The sequence below is a fragment of the Phodopus roborovskii genome, unplaced genomic scaffold, assembly GCF_943737965.1.
Source record: "Phodopus roborovskii unplaced genomic scaffold, PHOROB, whole genome shotgun sequence".
NCBI lineage: Eukaryota > Metazoa > Chordata > Mammalia > Rodentia > Cricetidae > Phodopus > Phodopus roborovskii.
This window is the reverse complement of record NW_026125489.1, coordinates 5,204,050-5,221,560: the sequence shown is the minus strand read 5'-3', so window position 1 is coordinate 5,221,560 and position 17,511 is coordinate 5,204,050. Positions and strand designations below refer to the sequence as shown.

General features: G+C 42.0%; 1 protein-coding gene across 2 annotated transcripts in view; it reads right to left on the bottom strand.

Moving 5' to 3' along the window:
- Nucleotides 1-1,172: 1,172 nt before the first annotated feature.
- Mon2 (MON2 homolog, regulator of endosome-to-Golgi trafficking) overlaps nucleotides 1,173-17,511 on the bottom strand; it is a 61,761-nt gene continuing 45,422 nt past the window's right edge. The window contains exons 26-35 of one of the 2 annotated variants that reach the window (XM_051176159.1): nucleotides 16,751-17,376; nucleotides 14,403-14,546; nucleotides 13,812-13,829; nucleotides 13,408-13,536; nucleotides 12,228-12,418; nucleotides 11,292-11,352; nucleotides 10,416-10,539; nucleotides 7,373-7,580; nucleotides 5,050-5,132; nucleotides 1,173-1,908 (exon numbers count right to left, since the gene is read on the bottom strand). In XM_051176159.1, the coding sequence (XP_051032116.1) occupies nucleotides 1,745-1,908; nucleotides 5,050-5,132; nucleotides 7,373-7,580; nucleotides 10,416-10,539; nucleotides 11,292-11,352; nucleotides 12,228-12,418; nucleotides 13,408-13,536; nucleotides 13,812-13,829; nucleotides 14,403-14,546; nucleotides 16,751-17,376 (1,748 nt within the window). In that variant the 3' untranslated portion in view covers nucleotides 1,173-1,744. The remainder of the gene's footprint in view (nucleotides 1,909-5,049; nucleotides 5,133-7,372; nucleotides 7,581-10,415; nucleotides 10,540-11,291; nucleotides 11,353-12,227; nucleotides 12,419-13,407; nucleotides 13,537-13,811; nucleotides 13,830-14,402; nucleotides 14,547-16,750; nucleotides 17,377-17,511) is intronic. The other variant, XM_051176160.1, reaches the window with a different exon arrangement.

Genomic DNA, 17,511 nt, shown 5'->3' with positions numbered 1-17,511 from the left:
AGATAACCTTCATTGGAGATTAATCATTCAGATTGCTATTGATCTGTTATGAGCACACTTTTACTTTATATAAACTCATGGCAATATTTTGGAAAGGTTGCCACCCTTGTTATTTTGATACTTTATCTGTGATATCACTATTTCTAATCCACAAATGAATATATCAAAATATAAAAAATACACGGCTTGAGTCAAATTTTTACACCTTTAAGAAAACAGATAGCAGTCTATGAAATGCCATGTTTTACCTTAACCTTAGATGAAATAATAAAATAGAAATTCATTGATTCATGTGAATAAAAATAATATTCTTCAAAATAGGCCTTACCATGCATATACATAAAATAGTGCAAATTAAAGCATTACATAATTAATATAGCCTCAAAACTGTATCACTGATTGCTCAAATGTATCCTTAGTTTTATGATTATTCTGGAGGGCCAAAAATTTATAAATCTTGTTAAAATCAAAAGCTTTCTAGTACATTAAAATAATATCAGCCCCATTATTTCTTATCAATAGCAATGTTTTTAACATTTTTTCTTGTTTTCCGCATTTGTGAAATGAAATTTTAACTGGGAAGGAAAGTGTTACAGCAGAATAATTAAATACGCTGAGCTAGGTCAGTCAGTTTCATAAGAGACAGGTCCTGTACTGTCTTCACCCTACCCTAGTAAGCCCACTGCAGAAACAGTGGCTGCCTCTGCTCGCACTTGCCCATGACACACGGTTTATACTGTGGGTTAGCCCAGCGCTGTTTACTTTTGAGAGGAATTCCAAGGGAAACACAGAAATGAACAAGACCTCGGCAAAGTTTCACGAAACCTCAAGTCATCTTGCCTCGGTCATCTACAGACAGTGACAAATGTCATAGGAAAAGTCAGCAGAAATATAAAGTATGAAAAGTCTTTAAAGTTCAGACAGCAAATATAAAGGGACACATGAAAGCTTAGCGGCTTAAAGAAATGAGGTATGATTTGGGTCATCGTGCTACAATGTATCTCAGCATGTTAAGGTTACAAGCTGTTTCCAAGGTGCAGAGTCAGCAGAGCCTAACTCCTGCTTCCTCCCATGATCCTCTGGTCACCAACAATGCAGGTAAAAACATGAAGCTAACTGTGGTTACACGATAAGCTTATCTGCCCCATAAGAAGGCAAATCAGAAGTAAAAATGTAAGCAAACATTTTGTATTAATAATAAATACAGCTTCAAGCATTTAACATCAATATTTTGAAATTTTAAATAAATGCAACTATTTTATACAGAACTGTACCATTTATTATACACACAGTATATCAGTTCCCTTTGTGTTCACAAAGGCTGGCTGTAGATAATATGGAATGTTACAGTACCACCTTGCATAAAACCTTTAGTATACTTCTGTACTTGAAAAGGGTGCAAAACACCAGCCTTAAAAATATGAATGGAAATCTTTTCTTGCTTTTTAAAAAGCACATCATTGACACGCACACCACACACTGTACATAAGCTCACTTGTAAGTCACCAACTGAAGAGACGGTAGCAGGTATGATGTCGAGCTCATTATCCCTCTCACCATGACAAGGCTCCGATTCCTCCAAGGAGCCTTGGCTGACGTGTATGCTTCTATATGAATTTCTGAACCCAGGTAATTACACTTTAACTTAAAGAAGGCAAATGAGAGCTGCCAAGAATGACCTCCAGTAAGGACCGCCCTTCCATAGAGGACTCGGGATGCTGTCTCGCTCTGCAGGACTAGCTGGTCACGACTCTCCATTTTGAACTTTGGATGCTGGTGGCTGCATGAAGTCCTTAAAGGGAACTAGTGCCTCCTTAAGAGCACAGCACACTTCTGAGGACGAGCACGTGATACATTCTACCAAAGTTGGGTATAAGGCGATGACCTGTGCCCAGGTATTTCCATCAACTGTAATACAAGAAGAATAAATATTTCAACAGAGTGGATATAAACAGCATTCACCCAATTCGCATAAAAAAGACTTAAATGCCTCTGCAAGCATCTTTTGATTTTTAAGTTTGTCAGATTTCATACTAGTGTGAAAGAATATTGTGTACTTAGAAAGGAAAGAAAGCAGACGAGGGGCTGGAGAGGTGGCGTTGTGGTTGAAGAGCACTGGCTGCTCATGCAGAGGGCCAGGGTGTGGGTCCCAGCACCCACACGGCTAATAGCCACTTCGAACTTCAGCACCAGGGGAATCCAATGCCCTCTTCTGGCCTCCTCAGGCACCAGGCACAAAAGTTGTGCACATACATAATGCAGACAAAAACACTCATAGACAAAAAAAGGTGAAATCTTACGAGAAATGATCAGTGAGTATAGACTCGCCAATACTAACAAACTGAAAAATTGTATTTTAAATCCTGCTTCAATTTGTGAAAACTCTGGGATTAACTTGTTTAGACTGTTAAATTCCGATCATAATTTTCTGTAGAGTTGCTAGAATATAGTGTGCCTGTCAAGAACAATTAGAAAGATTTTTCTTCCCTCGCCTACTCAAACCCTGGTTTTACTTGAAAGCTGTGTCCTCACAGTGCTTGCTAACCTCTCCTGAGCATCACTGACCGGGTCAGAATGGCGTCTGCTCCCCTCACCACGTCTCCAAGTGGACACTTCTCATCAGGTGCGTGAGAGCGCCCCAGCTCACACTGAAATCACATGTACTGCTTGCTGGATTTTCCCCAGTGTTAGGGACTTGCACATGTGAGCAAGTGTTGTCTGAGACCGTGTCTCACCACGTTACCAGGTAGGCCCCTCCATCTTATTCTCTGGCAAGTCCTTCGCAGAGTGTTCAGGCTCTACATGAAACCTGCTGACAGGCATCCTGTTGCCGCATGGGGCAAGCCTCCAGTCTTGAAGAATACATGCCATACTATGAAAATGCACAAGCACTCATTTATGGGGAGGGTTTCTCTGTGTAGCCCTGGCTGTCCTGGATCTCGCTCTGTAGACCAGGCTGGCCACAAACTCAAGAGATCCGCCTGCCTCTGCCTCCCAAGTGTTGGGATTAAAGGTGTGCCACCACACCTGGCTCAAAGCCTTTTCTGTAATTACTGTCCTTTATCTATGTCGACATTTTCCCCCGAAATAGGTAGTTCTTGTTCCTCTGTTCTTAATAAGTGAGGAAATGAGCTTCACATCGTCTCTGTGAACCTCTGAAGCAAGTTCCTGGCCAAATAAACTGGGCAGCCGCCACTTCTCAAAGAGCAGTAATTCGTATGAATCCACTAAAGGCTGAGAGTATAAGAGCATACTCAAAGCTTCAGAACCCAGGGTTCCCAAAGTGAAGATGCTTGTGGGATTCTCTACATCTGTTTCACTCTGCTCCCTGCTCCTTACACGTGAGTGTGAGCCCCAGGACCGCAGTGTACACCTCTCTTCCACACACTAATAATGCAAGAATCCACGCCATACATTTGTTTTGCTTGGGGTGGGGGGCGACTTAGTCAGAAAAGGAACCGAAGCAAAACCGGAAGCATGCTGCTCCAGCTGTCATCTGGACGAAGGGAGGGCTAGCTGCGTTGGCCAATTCTTGGCCAGTCAGAGGAGCTACAACAAGATGACCCCTGACATAACAGTTTGGGGAGTCTCCTCAGGTTCTTATAGTATGTCCTCAAACCTGCCATAATCTGAGGGATTTGTAACAGGAAGCCAGGTGTACAGTGCCTTCTGTAGCCAGGAGAAAATTTAGTAATTCAAGGTTATCCTTGGCTACAAATGTATAGTTCAAGGCCAGCCTGAGTTACATGAGATTGTTTCAAAACCCCCAAACTATAAAAACTACTAGAGATGTGTGTATTAATGTTTGTTAAATGAGAAAGTAGAATATCAAAAAGCGAAAACTGGGAGGTGACAGCTTTGATTCCAGCACTCAGGAGGCAGAGGCAGATGGATCTGAGTTCGAGGCCAGCCTGGTCTACAGAGAGAGATCCAGGACAGCCAGGGTTATTGCACAGAGACACCCCATCTCAATAAACCAAAAAAAGAGTGCTTATAAATAGGAAGTATTATTTATATGCATAGAAAAACGCAAGATTATTGGAGTACGTATTGATTAACTAGAGAGAAGCACAAATTAATAAAAACACAGTAGTAACACACAAACACACACATCTTAAAATTCATTTAGTGTGTGCATCCCAACAGGCACTTGGAGGTCAGAGGGCAGCTCGAGGAAGTCGATTTTCTCAATATGTGGTCTGCTACTGAGCTCAAGTTCTCAGGGTTGGTGGCAAATGCCCTTACCCATTAAGCACCTCATCACCTGCTGTTTTTAATTTTTAATTCAAAATAAAAACAAAATCCCTTCAAACAAAAACAAGTCTTCAAATGCCTCATTTCCAGCAACAAAATTAACAGGAAGACAATAATAAAGTTCAGACAGACATGAACCCTGTTGGCTCTCCACGTGATAGCCGGCCAAGCCTGCTGAGTTCTGCTAGGAAGGGTGGCATTCCTATTTTCTCCTTTCTTAATGAAGCTTATTATGCTTTCCTAAATCATTGTAACTCATGGTTACATCAAATTAGAAATTGACTTCATAATTCCAACTTTAAAATGCTTTAAACTATGCATGCGCGTGCGTGTGTGTGTGTGTGCGTGCGTGCGTGCGTGTAGGCCACAGAGCGGCTCCGATGTCTCTCCAGCACCATCACTTAAAATAATCCGAGAAGTTCTGTTTGTTCATTTTATCAAGTCTGATACACCGTGTCTGAACTCACAGAAGTCAGGACGATGTTGTACACTTGGCTCTCTCCTACTTTTTCTGGGTTCGAGAGCTAAACTCAGACTGTCAGGCTAGGCCATCTTGCTGAACGCCCACATCTTTTAAAAATAGGTCATTTAATATAAAGACCAAACATTGCAAATGAATTTTACTGGCCTGACATTGTGATGGGCCTGAGTTTTGGCATCACAAGAGCCGGAGGACAGAAAGCAGCACAGTGGTGGTCGCCTTCTGAACTTCCGCTGACTTAGGAACAGGGCAAGGTGCAGGGACAGGAGGCGTCTGTGTGTGTCTCGTGGGATGACCAAGTTCTCGGCACTTACCATTCTCAGGCTGAGTTTTCTTCAGCGAATCGATGAGAGTACTGACAGCTTTTAAAACAAATATGATTTCTGTTACTTGTTGCCTAAAATAGACAAGAGAGTTCCCTTAGGATTTGAAAAGAATATATTATGTATTTCTTCCCCACAATTTGTACAAACAGATGTATTTTGGAAAAATATTGAATACAATAAAAGATAATGTTAAATCTTTATAAAAAGGAAAATCAAATACATATTAAAAATAAATACATGTAATACCTGTATTCCCAGACACAAATCTGATTTGTAGTGTGTCTCGTGTGTGTGTGTGTGTGTGTGTGTGTGTGTGTGTGTGTGTGTGTGTGTGTCCCCGCTTTCATTGATACTTTTGGGAAGATTCAGTCAACTCTTGGAAAATCTACATTTATAAGACAGCCAGTACAACTATTTAAAATAACACACTTTTAAAAGCTTCTCTAATAGTAATAAGTTTGCCAAAGATTAAATGAAAAAATATTTTTAATATCTGATCCATATTTTATCAAGCTGCTAAAATAATTCAAAATTACAATGACACTCATGCTTTTCACTTCCTTAGGGGTATTTTTATCAGACAACATGAAGCATGCTGGGAATTAGTTCTGTGACGTCTGACCGTAAGGGTAAAGGGTTCAAACAGCACTGGGCCTTCCCTCCCCTCCCACACCGGGATGCTGTTTGCTTATCTGTGATCCCTGCTACAGGTCAAGATCTGAAACCCACAGCCAGCCCGGCCTTCCCTGTCCTGGACAGGACACCACTTCAAGCCTTTCTTTTCTATTTGAGCCAGGGTCCCCCAGTCTGGAGTCAGACCTGAAACGGAAGGCAGCCTTGACCTGACCCCGCTGCCTCAAGTGCTTGACTGCTGTGAGGACAGACCTCACTATCGGGCCCTGTTCATGCCGTCTAGGGACTGAACCCGGTCAAGTACTCAACCAACTGAACTACATCCCTGGACATCAAACCTTCTTTGCAACGCTGAATGTTGCATATAAAAAACACATAATAATGCAACACAGAGTGCAACAACGAGAAGCGGCCCCACTAAGGGGCAGCAGTTTAGAGGGCGAGGGCTCAGTGGGTTAGAATGGAGGTGGCTCGTGCAGAGGAAGGACCTGAGTTTGATGGGAGAAGCCACTTCACACCGCTCTCAACTGCCTACAGCTCAGGCTTCAGATCAGACATCTGTTCTCAGGTACATGTACTAATACTCACATACCGGCACATAAATAACAGAAGTAAAATTACAGTACTGACTGAGCTGGTTAAATATTCAACACAGAAAATGAAGGAAAGCTACTTTCTCCACTAACATTATGATCTAATGTAATGTCGCTCAGAGGAATCTACTTTAATTAGCCAATTTTTAATCATGTCCATAATTAAATTACCAGCAAGCTGTCAGTGGGATGTTTCAGGGTTGTGTATACATTTGAAGGTAGAGACCTACCTTATGGCCTAGAAATTTAAATTTCAAGATGGTGGATGGTTAATAAGTATTGATCATTATATACACTGTGATTTTTGTGACATTTGTGACATTTCATGAACCAAATGAGAAAATTGTAAGATAAACACTAAGTAAAGGTTTTAAAATGCTAGTGACTGAGGAAACGGCATTCAAATACTGCTGGGGAAATGTAAACTGGTATGAACCTGTAGTACGCACTTTGATAAGTGACATTTGCATGCTTACTCTTGGGCAGGCCGAGCTTCAGAGACTGAAAGGAACAGGTGTGTACGAGGGACTTGGCGTTGTGGAGGTGGCCGTACCCATCACAGGGCGGTAGCTCCCCTCACCTTTCCCTCACACTTGTTCTTACATTAAAAGCTCTGCTCACACCCTTTGCCGAATTCTATCAGGTTGGATGTACAAGAAGGGATCAGCTTGGGGCATGGGCTCTGTTAGGCAGATTAGAAAACACTGAGATTTGAGAGAGAGACAGATATCGAGAAGAGACAGATAACCCTGGGAAATGACATAATCTTTCTCTTTAGAGAAGGAGATTGAGTTTTCATGCAAATCCTCCAGTCCTTACACAGAAACCTCTGGCCCTATTTTCAGATTCAATTTTTTTGTTTCAGGTCCAAAAGGTGATTAGATAAATGTATCACATAATTCTTAATCTCTGAGAGGTCTGAAATAGCATGATAATAACTAACAAACATCACTCTTACATGTTTACACTGTAAGGGTGAATTCAGTTACCAACCACCTCAGGGGTCCGGCTCACTTAGGAAATCTGCTTCTCCAGCTGTCTGTCACTGTGATATCCCTGTGTGTCCTTCTTAATTAACCACGTACCTTGGCAGAGGGCACTTTCCACTTAGCCTTTCGTCCTCAATGTAGCGATGCAGGACATCCTGAGACCTCTTCAAGAGCACTGACAGCGCCATTCGTGAGATGTAGCCTTCTTGGGGTGTTGTGACTTTGTTACTGAAGGAAAACTGCAGCAACGTTTCAAAACACATTTTAGAAAATTCTTCTCTCAAACGGATGTCAATCTCTGCTTCTGTGAAATGAATGGAATTTGGTTGTTAATAAAATGCTAAAACAATGCATGCCAATAAGGAGTTTAGCAAGCTAGGCTAGGAATGGGCCCTCAGAAAGATGACAAGCACTGAACAACCTATAGTTAATAACTGTTAGTAAAAACCAACAATTTCCCCTCCTGGAATGAAAAAAATAAGACTGTCTATAACTGACATTTTCCTTCTTGATTTTACTTTAGTGTGTGTGTGTGTGTGTGTGTGTGTTTACACATGCCGTAGTGTGCATGCAGAAGACACCTTGTATAAGTCGGTTCTCTCTCACCATGTGGGTTCTGGTGACTGAACTCTGGTCATCAGGCTGGGAGGCAAAGACCTGTTGGCTGGAGCCATTTTCTTACCTTTTTACCGTTATAAAATATTGTAAAATGAGTCACAAGGGCAAGGAACATTGCTTGATTGGCAGAATGCTTGGCTAGCATGTTTAAGGCCCTGAATTTGATTTCCAGCTTCAATACCCAGTACCACATAAAGTGGACACAGTGGGATGTCTGTAACCCCAGCAGGAGAATGAAGTTCAAGGCCAGTCTAGTTTAAATAGAAGTTTGAAGGCAGCCACTTGAAGCTATGTGTTTTTTGAGGCCAGCCTGGGGTGCCTGGAACCCCTTATTAAACAACAACAAAATCTTACTTCTGACTTATAGTAAACTCTTGAAGTTTGGTAACAATTGCCTTTCTGTCTCTCATTGTCCTTTCTCCTTTCCTAGCAACACATTTTTTGGAACATGGCCTGTTCTGGTATAGACTAGGTCTTCTCTACCCTTGCTGGTCCAGCCTTAACCTGAAAGAAGTCGTCTTCAGCCAGCACCATGCTCCCTCATGCTGCACCTCCTGGGATGCAAGCCTTCCATTTTCTTTGTTCACTCTTATTTTCATGAAGATATTCTTCCTAAGGCAGGACGGGGAAGGTGAATCTCTGCTCATCTTTGAAGATGTCACTATCTGTGGTGGCACTGGGTGTGGCTCCCAGCACCGGCAGCCGATCCAGTGGTGGGAAATGTGAACTCTCCTCTCCCGCCCTGCCTGAGGTAAAAACTCCTGGGACATGACATCCTTTCTGCCCAAGAACAATACACTGTTCTGTGCGCAGACGTGCACTCCACGCTGTGCGCAGACTGCGCCTCCAGGTGAGAAGTGACTCCTCGCACCCAGGGCAAGTCTTTGGGAAGCACGCTGTTCCTATGGAGAACTCCTAAGCCATTGAAAGAGACTTTGTCCCTGACACCCTTTAGTGTCTTCTTTATTGTAGCCGTGTTACTTCCTGATGCGCCTTGACCCTTGGTTTTTCACCTCTCACTGTCTTGGCACTGTGTGACCACTTCTACCGTGAAGATACGTCTTCAGAAATTTGTCTATCCCTCTGCTCCCTCCTGGGAGGCCAGTATCGCCTGCTAGACACTCCGCTCCATTCCTTCCTTTTTGACCACAGCGTGTGTCATGTTGTTCTATTGGCAGCTGCCCTATCTTCTCGGTCACCGCTATGACATTAGAACACGTCCCCAGCTTGCTGTCACACGCCCTGCCTTGCCATGATGGGGGTGGGCTCTCATCCCTCTGGAACCTTAAACACATGTGAACTCAGCTTCTTTACTCTTGGCTCTGGCCTTTGTCAGGTCATGTTTAAAGAGCCAAGAACCAAGTCATCATGGGCACTCGTTAGCACGGAATGTCCTTCTGTGTGTGTTTCTAGGAAAGCCTAAGGTAAGGCTGAGGGATGTGTGCGCCATGCAGAGTCCCGGAAGGGTGTGTAGGTGCCTTTCAGTGTGGCACATTCCATCCACAGGCAGCAGAGAAGAGTACCAGGAAAGCGTCTAGGACTAGAGCACACCTGAGCGGCACTTCCTGAGCTGGGAATATTTATACCTCATTTTAACTGTACTTTATTAAAATATCTAGCATTTCAAATGGAAGTACAATATAAAAATTAAGTCCACATAATTCCTTTTCTCTGAAATTCCCATGATTAACTTAAAGGCCAATTTTTTTTTTTTTTTTTTTTTAAATGGTTGGGCAAGTGGAAAAAAAATAGTCTGTCTTGTAAGCAGTATGAGAGCCATCTAGAGGCCAGACTGTACAAGTGTCCTTTAAAATATCAGAGGTTGTTCATGGGTGTAGTAAATGCAGGGATTAAGGGTATATATACTGTAAAAATTTATAATTTCTAAATCTCATAGGAAAAACCACAGTGATGTCAAATTACATCTGAGATGTGAATACATGTTTTAATAGACAGAAATAGTAAAGTACAATTTGAGTAGCAGCTCAGATTAGGACGTGATAACATAACAGAGGGAACATGCTCGTTCTCTAGGACTATGCGAGTTTTCCAATTGGACTAACTACATCTTTCTTTAAAAGTGTGGTAGCTATCATCAGAAATGTTTTGAGGAATGCTATACTTCTCTAGCATAATGTTTGTACGAAGAAGGCATTCAATACGTGTGTTCCTTTAAAAAAAAATGTTAAGGCATTCCTTTCCCATAAAGCACCAACATACTAAGGGCAGAGTACTCTTTGATACTGTATTCCTTACAATAATCCATGACTTGACAAAACTAGTAACCTTTGTCAACCCATGTAACTTCATTGGAATCCAGAAGATCCACGTAATTTAATCAGACCTTACAAGTACAAACACACCTACATATTCCCTCATAAAGCATAATACTCTCCATCACATCCCTAACAATTACCTCCCCGTTCTCCAGTTTATACTTAAACGGGGGATTAAACACGCCTTCTTGGCCTCTTCCAAAGCACTGTTTGCTAGCACCAGGGCAGCCTTTGACACCACGCACCTGTAAACGAGGAGGACTGGGAGTGTATGGAGCCCCTGTTGAGCATGGCCATCATCTGGCCCACGAAGGCTCTAGGGATAAGATTGGCGTACGGAAGTATCTCTGCACTGATAAGCTGGACCACCTAAAACAGAAGGAGAGTCAAATACCTTTGTCCTCGAAAGAGAGTGGCCCAAGTACAATTCTAGAGTAAAAGTTAAATTTTCTATTTTAATTTGAAAAAATTAAAGAACCTTCCCTGAGAGAGTACTTGAACTAGTTTTACTACACATGACCACTGACACTAAGGTTTACTATACTACAATTTTATATGTTGGTATTCATCCCAAGTGTAGACACACAGAAAAACTGAAACTCACCCATGCTAAATAAAATAAGATATCCAAAATTAAGATTAAGCTTACTTTTTATGAGAAACTGTAAACTACGAAAACTAAAGTTACATTCATTTTTTGTCAAATACCTTACTTATCCTGACAGTTTTTTTTTTTTTTAATCATTGGAAGGAAAAAAGGGCTCATCCAGCGTTTGAAACAGTAAAGGCACAGAGGGGCAGATCATTGACGACGCCTACACTTCCGGGTCTACACCTGAGATAATGTATTCGATTCACTCCAAAGTTAAGCCACCTCAAAGACAACAGATCCCAACTCCGTCACCAACCCCAACTTCAAAGCTAAAAACTTTGAAGGTGGCAAGATGGCACAGTTGGTACAGAGCCCACCGGAAAAGTCTCCGCTGCTGCTCTGACCTACACACAGCACACAGTAGGGAGACAGAAAGACACGCATGCATCACATATGTGCCCTTCCCCTGCTAAAAGCAAAAATTTATAGTCCTCAAACATAGAAAAAAGAATTTTTCTAAGTTACTTACTTCAACATCAATACTTTCATTTCTTTGAAATTCTTGAATAGAAAGATTATCTGGAGGTATGCTAAGAAAGAAAGAAAAAAAAAAAAAAAGATTAGGTAAAACATTTCCAAACAAACAGAAGAGAGATAAACAGTATACAAATGACAAAACATTAGTTCTTCCTCCTCAGGTTGAGACGTTATGGTACACTTACAAGAATGCACCTTTCAATAGAAGTAGTTAGTGTAAATGATTTGTTACAACCCTCGGACCAATCTTGAACTGAATAGTTGGAAAACTGAACTTCTCTTGGTAAAACATACAAAAAGTTTATCGATAATACCATTGCGAGTACATCTGAACTGATTTCTGCTGATTGTGACATAAAAGGCCCTCAAGCAGTGTTAGCCCCAGTCACCAGAGGGGAACACCGAGGCCTCACCTGCCTAAGAACATGTCAGCCATCACACCCCAAGTCAACGGCAAGGCCGCAATTTGAACTGCTTTATCTGATATTTAAGCCTATATTACTTTCTCTTATATTGCATGCATCAAACGGTACCAATGCATGTAGGTTTAGCAGTAGCCTGTGCAGTTTGTACACCACTGCTAGGATGGTTAGCGGGCCTTCAGTAACTAGACACTAAGCACAGAGTCCTCTGCCCTGTGCAGTTTGTACACCACTGCTAGGATGGTTAGCGGGCCTTCAGTAACCAGACACTAAGCAGGGAGTCCTCTGCCTCAGACACTGGTCTCTCCACCACAGTCATTGTAAACAGCCTTCCTCCTCTGGCTGCTTCCTGTCAGTTTCTAGGTAAGCGCAGTGGGAGACTAGGGACAAATGAATGCCCGCCCGTCCAGTGTGCAGTCAGTGACTGTCAACCCAGGTCTCACAGCTATGAGCAGCGATGATGGGCAGTCTTCCATCTCTCTACACCTCTACATCAATGAGCTGACCTTTTAGTAAAGAGGAAGTCTTCAAGAGTGCTGGCTAGTTCTGGCCACATGCTGTCAAATTTCCCAGAAGAAGCATGCTGTCGGGCGACAGGCAGCCCGATGGAAAGGACTTTGAGGAGAGATGCCACTGCCAGTTTCCATGTGCTTTCAGAAGGGCAGGAATACTTCAAACTGAGAGGAACCCGGAGAGTCTGAGGAGAAAGGCCGTTAAGACTGGGTAAAACACACACAGCTGCATGGAAGAAACCGTGCCGCAGCATCTTCACTGGAAAGAAAAACAAAGACTGACCCCAGGCATGGCCCCCAAGGCCCACTTCCTAGAAAGGTAGCATACAAATGGCCATCTTTGTTTGTTCCAAATAAAATGAAGTCTAAGAATGAGCGGTGCCACTGAGTTAAAGAGCTCTGAAAGCTACACGTGTCTCCAAGTGGGAAGAAAGTGTCACTAATGTAGCTCAGGTTGGACTCAACCTGTCTGTCCCTTGTCTGTCTCCCGAGCGCTGGCTTACATGTGTGCAGCAACCACACTGCCTTCACACCGTCTCCATCTAGCCTGACCTAGTTCTCCCATCGGAAAGGAATTTTGTTCACATGGGTAGCCCATCTGAGAGAGGGCAGTAACTGTGAATATTTTCCCAGTGGTTAGGGGAGAGCTAACAACCTGAAATACCATTACTTTCAAGTTTCATACCTAACATTCCTTCAGTTGTATATGCCAATCAAATATTTTAACGTACTTTTTATAATACTGCAATAAAGTAATCAGAAGAAATCTAGGTGTGGATTTGTCCTTCAAATACAAGAAACATAATGAACAAGACTTAAACAAAAAAGCAAACACTGTCATCTATAGACTATATGTAAGGACTGGCCTTCTAAAGGTGAGTCTGCAATACCAGTTAACAGATGCTGAGTACATCTGTAAGATCTGAGCGTTCTTTAAGAAATAAAACATATTTAAGAAATAGAAGATATCTACTGGGAAGGAAAACATAACTAGGCTGGAGATATAGTTTAGTTATATCTCACAGATTAAAAAAAAGGGGGGGGTTTGCTAAATACAATTCACGCATTGTAGTAATGTTTTTTCCCCCATTTACTCCAATATATCGCCTAAAGAGAAATTTCAGTATTTTTTGTAACACGAAAAAAAACTATAGAGATAAGGAAAGATGGTTACCTTAATGATATTCTGGAGGACTTTCTCATTCACCACTGCTTTATGACAGGCTGTCTTTTGGTACAAATCCACAACTACTTCCAAAGATCTTTCAGCAAACGGTACATAGTTCAGGGCTACCCATTCCGCCTAGAAAGTAATATTTTCACATGGAGCTAAAGGCGATGGGCTGAAGGAAACAATGTTTCTGAAAAGAAAGCTCCTTTTCCTGACAAGTTCAGGCCTCGGTTCTAGATCTCATCATATGCCATGCAAAGTTTTAAAAACACAATGTACTTCATAAAAAGTTTCAGCCAGGCAGAATTTACAACTACTGGGAAACACAGAGCACTCTGTCAGGACTGGGAAGACGGGCTTTCACTTGGTGCCAGGAGGTTAGGACAGTTTTAGGAAATGTAACTCACCGGTGCAAATAGTTGGATCTATTGTGATTCCATTGTGATGCAAGACGAATAGAATGAGAAAAATGAATACATATTAAAACTCCTTCTGGACTATATATAGTATACTTTTTATATTGATGAAGAAAATCAACATGTACATGCATTCAAAAGTTTACTTTTGTTTTAAGTCAAAATCAAGATGTAAGCTGCCAACTAAGGCTACGACAATTGATGTAAAAATCCAACTATAAATTTCACACCAGCAATGGACAACTAATTGCGTACGCACAGATGTCTTCGCCTTGTACTGTAGATTTCTATGCTAAGTAAGATTAGGACCTGAGCTTTCCAGGCCATTTTGTAGGATGGGAAGCCAAGAAAGAGATGCAGTGCAGCTCGCTTCACGTCGGGAGAAAGCAGGGAAGCGAGAGGCCATACTTTCAGGAGAGAAGTCGCGAACAAGAAAGAAGACAAGGATATCAAACACGTCTACTCTGTCACAGACACATGAAGAGGCGGGATGGAAACTCCCTTTCTTAGGAAAGCAAGGTTTGCCTTCGTTGGAGCTCATTAATAAGCCATAACGCAGAATAAACACAATGCGTGAACTACCTGATTATATTTTGCATTTGCAATGTGCTTCGTTTCCAGCTGTCCGTACTGTGGAGGTTTACAGGAGAACTCGACAAATGCCAGTAACTGGTCAAATATAGCTGGGTACATTATCTGCATGTTTTCCGGTCCCACGCAGATGGCCTGTAAAACAGTATGTGAATATAAGGATGCAGAGTATGGACTGTAGAATGTTCCATCCAAAGTATCTTAGAAAAAGGTCAATCTCAGGCAGTATGCCATCTTTTCAAACTTGGAATTCGCACCATTTAAAGTAACAGCCAGCCTGAAAGTGTTTAGTCAGGTTAAAAGTGACTTTAACCAAGTGTGGTTTGTTCTTTACAGAGAAGGGAAAGGGCCAGCATGTGCAGACACGCACGCTGAGGTGCAGCTCTGAGATTTTCCCAGTGCACCCGTGAGACCAGCATCCGGTCAAGATGAAGCGGATTTCACTGTGTTATTTACCGGTTCATGAGCACAACTGATTGCTGCCCTGTGTGCCTATACATTCACAGGGGTAATGGTTGAAAAATAAAACTTTTTAAAAAGATCATACAAAATTACTTTAGTGATAATAAAGTCTTCAAGTTTTGGAATGTTACATTCTGTTTTCAGAGCGAAAGCTCAGAAAAAGAAATTCCCAATAGCCACAATCACTAATTATATTTGTTCTTTTTCTGCTATAGTGGAGTTACTAAAAAGTAAAATTTCAAGTTTTACCTTGAAAAATGAAGGGAATGTTCTATAAACTATGCACATGTAACAAGCCTTGATAAGGAGTTATGAGAGGTCAAGAATCTGGGAAATCTCCAAATGACTCTTTTTTTTGGGGGGTGGTGGGTAGAAAATCTTTTATTTTAGGGAAATGTATAAACAATGTATTTGTGTGATCATATTTTTTTCTTCAATGAAATTTTTTTTTTTAATTTTGATTTCAGTTGTAGAGATTGACACCCCTCAAACAGTCCTTGAACGTCAGATCGTTTTACATTTTGAGTTTAGCCACAGTTTGTTTCTTGTACAATGCAACTAAGGTTACACAGGTAAGAAAGTGTTCTTAGCTCTTGGGTCCCATGGTCCTTAGCAGAAACAGCAGGCACTTCACCATCCCAGCCAGGTACAAAGCCACCAAATACGTAGAAACTGGCCTGACAGACGGCTTACGGGTGAGCTCCCTCTCGTCTCAGCCACTCTGCTGAAATGGCTGACCACTGGGCTGGCCCTTTCCGTCCGTGTTTGTTTCCCGAGGGCACAGTTCCACACTTCATGTGAACCTCCCTGCCTCAGACCTGCTCATGCTGAGGTCACTGATGACGCATTACACCAGACTGTGTTCACCTTTTCTTTTCCCCTTAACACATTTACCCCATTACATGTGTAAGTGTGTACATATGCTTATACCATGGCATGTATGTGGAGAGTAGAACAACTTTTGGGGTGTGTCTTCTGCCATGTGGGTCCCAGGGACCACTGCCAGGTTTAGAAGCAAGCTTCTTTACCTGCTTAGTTAGACATCTGTTGGCCCTGAGTTAGAATTTTGATAGTTATGAATTATAACTTGCTTGTTATTTTGATATGGTCTTGCTTCTCAATCTGAATGTATTCAATGCTTTTTATATCTGTTTAAATCTGTGACTTAATGTTGTAGAAAATACTACACAGGTCAAAACATCTGAAAATCGCAGTAAGAAAAATACACATGTGTCTTAGTATAGGCTACCAATAATTTCAGAATTAACTTTATACTGCATTTTTTTTAAAAAAAAGAGTACTTATCGGTGTTTCGTCTGCATGCACGTCTGTGTGAGAGTATTGGGTACGTGGAACTGGGATTACAGACAGTTGGAGTCTGCCATCCAGCGGTGCTGGAAGTTGAATCTGGGTCTCTGGAAGGTTCTTGCCCCCTCTACCATCTCTCTAGCTGCAGAGTCTAACTTTACTTAAACTGGAATTAGAAGACTTAAGCACCTTCCTAATGACTCAGAACAGACCTGAATTACTTTTTTTGTTTTGTTTTTGTGTTTTGAGACAGAGTTTCTCTCTATTGCTATGGAGCCTGTCCTGGAACTCGCTCTGTAGATCAGGCTGGCCTCGAACTCAGAGATCTGCCTGCCTTTGCTTCCTGAGTGCTGGGATTAAAGGCGTGCGCCAACCACACCCAGTCTACATTTTTTGAAAATGTAAGAGTAAGTTTTTAAAATCCTGACAGTCTTAAGTTTATCCCAACATATACATACACAACAATCTCAAAATCTCTATGATTTTATCTCATGAAGCTTTTACTGCAAAATAAAAATATCCAGAAAGCCATATTCACTGTTGCTTATGCAGCTGTGAAGGTTAATTACCTTTTGGAGAACGTCTAAAGCTGTGAGCACAGCTTCCTGTAAACTCGTTAGGACTGCTTCAGTATACGACGGAAGGATGAAAGGGGACGCATCTGAACTTATCGGGACCGAAACGGCACCATGCAATATGACTCCCAACTTGTGCAAGTCATCCATGTTGAAGCCAGCTTTTATGTGGTGGTAGAGAGCTGGGAAAATCTGAATTAAAGCTGTGAGAAAAGGCTGGCTGGGAATAAAGGTTAGTTTATCAAAAGTAACAGGTGGCTTCGTGCTTTCAGAACCGATTCTGTACCAGGCATTCCAGGCAGCCCACCAGAGGCTTAAATCTTCGAGCTCATCAGTCACTATGGGCGGCTCAGAGCTGTATCTACCAAGCTTGTCTCCAATGGAATCTGTTCTTACAAATGGCCTATTGAGACCTGGGCCTGAAATATGTCCTATGAGGACAGGCACAGGCGCATTAACCACTGGCGGTGTCTCGGGCTTCTCCGAGTCTCTGACAGGGGACACAATCTGTAAGATTTCCTGGAAGCTCTTGAGAGCGGCCAGGGACACTTCATTGTTTTTGCTGAGTGCAGCTGACTGGATGTGGTCAAGAAGAACATCCCAAGCTTGTGAAAAGTCTCCTGTATCAAGAAAAGTGGAAGGGGGCCAATTAGCATAAAAATGACCATTCTCGTAGACACTCTGGAACATATTTGTTTCATTTCTGCTTAAATCGACATCAAATTCAAAAGAATGTACTTAGGTTCTAAGGTACT